Source organism: Sesamum indicum, linkage group LG8, assembly GCF_026168435.1.
Source record: "Sesamum indicum cultivar Baizhima isolate 11 linkage group LG8, ASM2616843v1, whole genome shotgun sequence".
In the NCBI taxonomy this organism is placed as follows: Eukaryota; Viridiplantae; Streptophyta; class Magnoliopsida; order Lamiales; family Pedaliaceae; genus Sesamum; species Sesamum indicum.
Genome location: NC_142664.1, coordinates 23,112,526 through 23,121,242, shown reverse-complemented (window position 1 = coordinate 23,121,242; position 8,717 = coordinate 23,112,526). Strand labels below are relative to the sequence as shown.

Below are 8,717 nucleotides of genomic sequence, written 5' to 3'. Positions count from 1 at the left end.
TGGAAACAACACCCCGAAAACAATTATTTTGTTCATTTTCACTATTATAAATGAAAATTCAGAATAAAAATGATTTTATGGAAGAGTTCTTCATTCTCCGTACATGAATAATATCGTATACTATACAATGAAATTAAAGTAATCTTGACAGTACCAAAAGTAGAACATTTACTCTATTTTATTTGTCTGTGTTGATTAAGTGTACTAATCATGTTATATAATTGTTAAAATATTAAATATTAGATAATTTTTTTTCTCTGATAGAAATTGTATTTTTTTTTTTTTTTAAGTAAAAGCGATCAACAACACCTACTTTTAGGTAGACAACAATTTCTGTAGTAGACAACATCATACGCACATGACAGGGTTCGAATCAATGACCTTTAAGATCACAGGGCATCAGTTTCGTCAATTGAGCTAGGTCTCATTGACAGTACAAATAGTATTAGATTTAGGACAAATAAGAGGTTTGAGTTCGAATTTTATTGTCAGTCATTTGTAAAAAAGATATCATTGTTAAGATTAATGGGCTGTTTGCAGTAGCTTTTACTTTTGTCATGAGAATAAATTGTAAATCAAACAGAAGGTAAAATTGAGAGGTTTTTGAAAACAAAAATGAAAAGTGAAAAAAAGTTGAAGTTGAGAGTTGCCAAACAAGTGGATGAGTTCGAATATTTGTTGCCAGTCATTTATAAAAGAAATAACTGCTTAGGTATTAAATGGGTGTTTGCAATAACTTATGCTTTTGTGATGGGAATTAATTGCAAGAAAAGTTATAAGTAAATAGTAGAACTATTTGAAAACAAAAATTATAAGTAAAAAACGAAAATTGAAATTAAAGTGTTTGGAAAACTATTTTGCAGTTTTACCAATAAATTGTAGAAATTAGTAGAGAACTGCTTATAGCTCTTAACTTAAATCAACTTAATTTAAGCAGTTCATAAATAGAAGCTGTAAAATAAAAGCACTCATTTCAACAATAAACTGATAAATATTTATTTTTCATCACTTGCGAACATCCCCTAAATAATAAATAATTTTTTTTATAGCAATTTAAACTTTTAGATGAGAATGTTGTTTAATGATCACCGGCCATTGAAACGAGTCGCTCATGTAACATAGTACAGATGGAAATAAATAAATAATAAAGAGAGAATCTGACCTACAATTTTGGAAAAAAAATAAATAAAGATCTGCAAATGAACACGGACGGGCCGCGGAGTTGAAACCATCTGCATTTCAACGGTATGATTTTTTATTATTTTAATAAATAAATTATAATTATACCCTAATTATTGTTAATTATAATAATTAACATACTAATTATCTATAAGATATCAATAATTATCCAACAACTATATTTAAAGTAGGTTTTATATATTGCAATTTTAATAATTTAACTATACATATTTAGTATTTTGATATGTTAAGAAATAAAATTTACGATTTGATTCGTTATTTTTATAAATTTTGTGATTTAAGGATATACTATGTTAGTGATTTGAGAAGTAATCAGAAAATTACAAGTGCAAGTTATATATGTCCTCAAATTTAAGTCGGCTATGACTTGCATATGCCAATTTTCGGTATATTTAGAACCTTTTTTTCTCGAAAAGATGTGTACTTATTTTGCTAAATCTATGAAAATGATAGACTAAATTGCAAATTTCACTTGTTGAAGAACCAAATATACAAGTACCTATAGTCACAAGATCAAAATCGTATAAAACCAATAAACACCACAAAAAAATATAATATTTAACCATGGCTATTTACCATGGTAAAAAATAAAATAGTTGAACAAATAGTCATTGAACACGGTCATGCAACGCTTGTTGTCTGTGGTATCTACGAGGGTGGTTAATACAAATAACTTTTTCTTGGTGGAAAATCTATATTTTTGCATCGATTTTATTTAATTGTGGTCAATAAAAAATATTTACTATGGATTTTAGTCTACAAACTATTAAAATTATAGTCAATAGTCATTATTTTTCTAATGAAAGTAGATACATAACTACTATAATTTTATAGTCATGAGGCCTTAAAATAGTTCATATCTTGTGGTTAAAAATTACGTTAAAATTAAACCTCCTTATATAAGTTAACATTATGTGTATATTTTAAATTTAGGATTTAATGCAGTTTACATTCCTATGATATTGTAAATGAGCAGATTACCCCTACAAAAAAATAATAGCAGTTTACTCTGTATTTTCTAAGATGAAGCAATCTACTTTCCTTGTCAAAGAACATAAATTAATTCATTTTGAAAAATATATGGGGGGTAAATTATTGCACTTTTAAAACACAGGAGGTAAATTATTGAATTTTTAAAAATACAGGGAGGTAAATTGCTATTTTTTTTCTTTATAAAATAGTAATTTGCTCATTTGCAATATCGTAAAAGGATTGTTTGTATTTTTTTCCTTTAAATTTATGAAAATTTAATATTTAAGTTTGATTTTAATATTCATTGCAATTGTTGTACTGAATGTACAGATTTAATTTAATAATTAACTCTTCTCTCTTTCACAAAATTCTTTTGCTTGGGCTATCTCAAGCTCTTAAGCAAGAAGAAGGTATATATATTTTATATATTTCAATTTTTAAAAAGTTTAACATATTTTTTTATGTTTTTTCTTTTATTTTCTTAATTTAGAGCTAAGGTTGAAAATCTCAACAAGGAAATGTCATTAGTTGAAAAGGAATACGCTAATATGAGTTTTCATTTTAGTTCTATAGTTATAGGGAATTAAAGTGGCAATTCTCATTCTGTTGGAATTTAATTAGACGATTAATTCCTGTAATTTAAGAAAAATGACACATTATGTTGTAATTGACATGATAATATTGCTAATTTATAACAACAATTAATCTAAAATATGAATGTCAATACACAGTGGAATTCATAGATCAAATTGAATAAAAAAAGAATAGTGATTTTATCCCACATAGAAATATGATCGGAAAATTTTGTGGCCTTTGATATATATGTATATAAGGTGTACACGGGGGTAAGCATTTTTGCACTCACTCTTGTCAAAAATTCAAAGTTTACGTACAACATAAATTCCTTATATCAAGTTCAATGTCCAAATAATATTTAAAGTGTTATGTAGTGTATTAAAATCTAATTTGATTTCGGAACATTACTATGTATTGTTGGATACTTTTACCAACACATTAGAGATAATATTATCTGAAAACTATAAAATATGATCAGGACGTGGCATGTGCACCATATATGAACTCTAAAAATTGAGGATTCCGCTCATATTTTGTGGGGCGTGGAAGCCACATTCCAACTAGTTGATATGCACTTTCCGACTGATATTGTTCTTAACTGTGCCGATCTTTTTAATTTGCACGACTTAATTGTTAAATTGAATTTCAACAGGACGAGAATTGTCACTCTATATAGTCATAGGAAAAAATTATAATTTTTTTCGTTGATCTATTTTTTAAATCCAGGTTTTTTATGTCGCTCCCACATGACAATTTTGTTTGTATATTGTAAAAGAAGACGGAATAATAAAAAGAAAAAGTAAAGCTTAGTAATCAGTCACCCCTAATTATGATTAGTTTAATTTAATGAATAGATTAATTATTTTGATAAGTGGTAGTTTATTAGTTAATGAGAAGCTAAGAAGGCAACACAAGTGGCCCTAATCAAACCAGAAGAGACAACATCCCGTGATTAGGGGTGACGCAATATCATAAGTTGAGGAAGGAAACAATCGAAAACGTTCAACATGAGCTACCTTCCAACTAGTAAACCCAAAATGAAGTGAGAGAGAGATGAAGCAGGATTCCACATTTCTGCCAGTTAGCCACCATGCACAACAGGGCGCTATGTTCAAATCCATACCAGGTATAACAAAAGTCTTGGAACACTAAAACACTAGTCTTGCACTAGTAGAGTGGGGAGAAGTGATGATGTCCCATTAAATTATTTTTAAAGCCTAAAGCCAAGAAGTGGCCTCCACTTAATCAGCACAGACTCTACTAGCCCAACACTGATTTTACACCCCAAGCTATTAAGCTTATTTTTATCAAATACGACTAACATGGCATTATCCATGGACAAACCCATATATCAAACAACAACATTGCCCAACACATTATATAGTCTTATGTGATAGCTAACATGTAGGGGATTCAGTTGATATACAAATTGCCTATAATCACTTGCCTAAATTATCTATAAATAGAGATTTTATTGTAATCCACAAGGAAGTCAATTTCACCTAACTCACATTCTCTTGCGAACAATTGCTCATTTTCTACACTTTGCAATATTTCAACTCTCGTTTTCATTTTCAAGCACTCCACTTCCCCCCATCACTGCACGGTGAAATAGACGTACGGTTCAAAGTAGTAGCAAAGATTCATGTAGACAACATGAGTTTAGGCCCCAAAAGTTACTTCTCAAGTCAACATGTCCAATAGAGAAGGACTATTGGGCTTCATGAACTGAAAAAGAACAGCCTTCCCTAATCATCAGCCTGCAGCATCATGCACAAATTGTTAATCAGTTAAATCAGAGCTTGGCTCAGACCCAAAGTTTTCTGTACAACTTAAAGTAGAAAAACCCTCTCAAAAAAATAAAACTTAAAGAAGAAAAGTATGTATAGCAATTTTAAAGATGCATAAAACCCAACTCATGTTAGCACAAAGACATGAAGAGACTGTCCTATTCTCGACCCATAATTAATTAAGATAAAAGAGTATTAATTTTTTACTAAAAATAAGTTGAAAAATGCTAATGAGGCTTAGTGTTATTGGCTCAATTGAGGCACTATAACTATAAGGCCATGGATTGGGACCCCACCAACATGTCGAATATTTATCGTTCTAGTTTAATAGTAGTTGTTAATTAGATATAATTATTTAATATTGGTTATTGTAATCAATTTACTCAAATAAAAAAAAAAAGTTCATCCACTTCACTTTAAAAAAAAGTTGAAATTAATTTTTCTTGTTTATTTATAGCTTAATGATGGATATATCAGTAATATTAAACTATCTATGAGGGTATAAAAGTATTTGTTCATACACAAAATACGCCATAACTATATACACCATATCACGCACTAAAATTCTCGTCCCCACCATAAATACCTCGAATATTAGTTTTTAACCCCAAGTTACCACCAAACATAAATCATTAGTGTGTCGACAACCATATGACTTATAATTTTGAAGTAATTAAATTAAACTCATTTTTTAGCTAAAAATTATATGCTCATTCTCATCAACGTTTGCAGCTTATCGGTCAAATTGTGCATAATAATTTTTTTTTTCCCAACACTCCAACTTCAATGTCTTCTACTTTTCACTTTTGATTTCCAACCCCCAAAAGAGGAGGGAAAAGTAAGGCTTTGTCTTGTGATCCAAAGGGAGATGGGCTGTGGCCAGCCAACCACCTTCTGCTCAGCTGCTGCCATTAATGCTAATCCTGTTCTCCTCCCATTTGTTAGGGTCTTGCTTCACATGTTAGTTGGATCACTCTTTATTGTATCTCTCACTCATTTATTTCACTGATTAGTGTCATGATTGCCAATGCATACACCTTTGGTTTCTTTGCTTTCTACTTGAAAAGTACTTCATTCTTGTTCAAGAATCATGATACTGTTCAAGATCAAGTCACCAAGTTGTTGAGAAGTATGATGGTTTCCTCATACTTGTGATTTTCTGCTTCAATTTCTGTGTAAATTTCCTCAAGATGTGTGGGCAAGAGAATTGTTAATCCTTTTGGTAATTAGTAGGTCTTAAAAGATTCTGCTTATGATGAATCCAACCATCATTGCTGCTGCAATAAATGAGATGGGGTCATCTCTTTGCCATTAAGATTGCTGTATTCAGCAATAATTTCCAACAGTCTTGACATCAAACTAATGAAGATTGAAGAATATGATGCTGACGAACCAAATTTAGTGGCCACATTGAATGTTATAATTTCCAGCAGTCAACTAATGAAGAATATGATGTTGATAAACCAAATTTAGAGGCCACATTGAATATATATATTAGTGTGTCCATTCTACTGCAACCATAGTAGTACCAGGCATGGATGCTAGAGAAATCAGGTCACCTGAACTTCTGCCTGAGGCATCTCCAGTGAGCCTGGAAGCGAATGTCGAATCCCATAGGGGGAAAAGGCTGGGGATCTATTTCCTTGAATCTGACGACCGACGCACAGCTCTTGGAGGTGGCTACACTAGTGGAGCAACTCCAGTTAACATCCATGGAAAGCCCATTTCTGAGTTCACCATTTCCAAGACTGGTGGTTGGATTGCTGCTTTCTTCATTTTCGGTACAGACAGATACTCCATCTTTCTTGGTTTCTTTAGATTGTGAACCTTCAAGACAGAAGCTATAAACTTGAGATATAGTACGAGATTTCAATTCTTTTACCGTACTTCTGTGTGAGTCCTTCAATTTTATTTGTCCAGGGAATGAAATGGCAGAGAGAATGGCTTACTTTGGACTCTCTGTGAACATGGTGGCATTTATGTTCTACGTTATGCATCGACCTTTCGAGAGTTCTGCTAATGCAGTTAACAACTTCTTAGGAATATCACAGGCGTCCTCCGTGCTTGGTGGTTTCCTCGCTGATGCATATCTTGGTAGATACTGGACAATAGCCATATTCACAACAATCTATCTTGCGGTAACTGATTTTGAACACTTAGACTGCAACTTTTTATCTATAACATCATTTCACAGCTCACATTGCTGCTGTACTCATGTGAGACTTACTAATCGAGCTAGTAATTTTTTTTTCTTGGAGGGTCTAACAGGAATAACCCTGTGTGCAACCATGAATAATCTTATGCCAAATCAAGATAAATGTGATCAGATAGCCCTTCTTTTGGGCAATTGTGAACCTGCAAAACCATGGCAGATGCTTTACCTCTACACAGTTCTCTACATCACGGGATTTGGAGCTGCGGGTATTAGGCCCTGTGTCTCGTCGTTTGGCGCAGATCAATTCGACGAAAGAAGTAGGGACTATAAGGAGCACCTTGACAGATTTTTCAACTTCTTCTACCTCTCAGTCACCGTTGGGGCAATCGTGGCTTTCACAGCAGTAGTCTACATCCAGATGAAACATGGATGGGGTTCTGCGTTTGGCTCATTGGCCATTGCCATGGGCATGTCCAATCTGGTTTTCTTTCTGGGCACTCCTCTTTACAGGCACAGGTTGCCTGGTGGCAGCCCCCTTACCCGGGTGGCACAAGTCCTAGTTGCTGCCTTCCGAAAGAGAAATGCTTCGTTCCAGAACAGTGAGTTTGTGGGTTTGTATGAGCTTCCAGGCCAAAGATCTGCCATCAAGGGTAGCAGCAAGATTCCTCATACAGAAGATTTCAGGTAAACTACCGTGTATTTGTGTTTTCATTCCATATTAGTCCATCGGGTACACCAACGTCCGTTTCCTGATTCCAAACATTCTGGACCTGTAGATGTTTGGACAAAGCTGCTCTGAGACTGCAAGAAGATGGTGTCAGTCCAAGCCCTTGGATGCTCTGCACCGTGACACAAGTTGAAGAGATAAAAATTCTTCTCAAACTCGTTCCCATTCCAGCTTGCACCATTATGCTCAATCTCATCTTAACTGAGTATTTGACTCTATCAGTACAGCAGGCATACACGTTAAACACTCACATGGGTCACCTGAAACTGCCTGTAACCTGCATGCCCGTCTTTCCTGGACTCAGTATATTCCTGTTGCTCTCATTATACTACTCGGTGTTTGTACCATTATCCAGGCGAATTACGGGCCATCCACATGGTGCCTCCCAGCTGCAACGGGTAGGCATCGGTTTGGCAGTTTCAATCCTCTCTGTGGCATGGGCAGGAATCTTTGAGAGATATAGAAGACATTACGCCGTAGAACATGGATACGAGGCCAGTTTTCTGACACCTATGCCAGACCTGAGTGCATACTGGTTGTTGATACAGTATTGCTTGATAGGGATTGCTGAAGTCTTTTGCATTGTGGGATTACTGGAATTTCTCTATGAAGAGGCACCAGATGCCATGAGAAGCATAGGATCTGCATACGCTGCTGTTGCTGGTGGTTTGGGATGCTTTGCAGCCACCATACTCAACAACATCGTCAAATCTGTGACAGGCGACGTAGAGAAAAGAAAACCATCCTGGTTGTCCCAAAATGTAAACACCGGCCATTTTGATTATTTCTACTGGCTCCTTACAGTCATGAGTGTGATCAATTTCTGTGTGTTCTTGTTAGCTGCACGAAGGTATCAGTATAGAGCAAAGCAGGTGAATGAGATAAGAGAACACACAAGTATTCAACCAAGCACCAAGGACCACCTACTGCCTTAATGAATCTAGTCTTCTTTGCTTGCCTGCAGACATCATGCTTAGTATTTGATTTTGTAGTCTGATGTTTTTGCTTTCTGCTTTCATTTCCATATACAGAAGTAGCAGCTGGTGTCTTGAATCGAGCACCGCATCTTAAAAAGATGGACATTCTGATAGCTCATTTACACATCAAATTCAATGAAAAAACTCATCAGTTTCCATTTTTGAAACTTTAAATCATTTTCTACGACTGTCCGTCCAACATCTCTAACACATACTTATTTATCTATATTTTCTCTCTCTATCTCCATAAAACACAATACAACATTCCAAAAATGAAACCAAACATAGTGAAAAGTTCTCTACCTTTCTGTAAAGAACAT

General features: G+C 34.1%; 1 protein-coding gene across 1 annotated transcript; it reads left to right on the top strand.

Moving 5' to 3' along the window:
* The first annotated feature begins 5,556 nt into the window (after nt 1-5,556).
* LOC105168498 (Major facilitator superfamily protein) lies at nt 5,557-8,571 on the top strand. Its single transcript, XM_011088602.3, has 4 exons — nt 5,557-6,319; nt 6,459-6,676; nt 6,797-7,377; nt 7,470-8,571. Exons 1-4 carry the CDS (start codon nt 6,073-6,075, stop codon nt 8,353-8,355), a joined length of 1,932 nt encoding a protein of 643 aa, XP_011086904.1. The 5' UTR covers nt 5,557-6,072; the 3' UTR covers nt 8,356-8,571.
* The last annotated feature ends 146 nt before the right edge of the window (nt 8,572-8,717 follow it).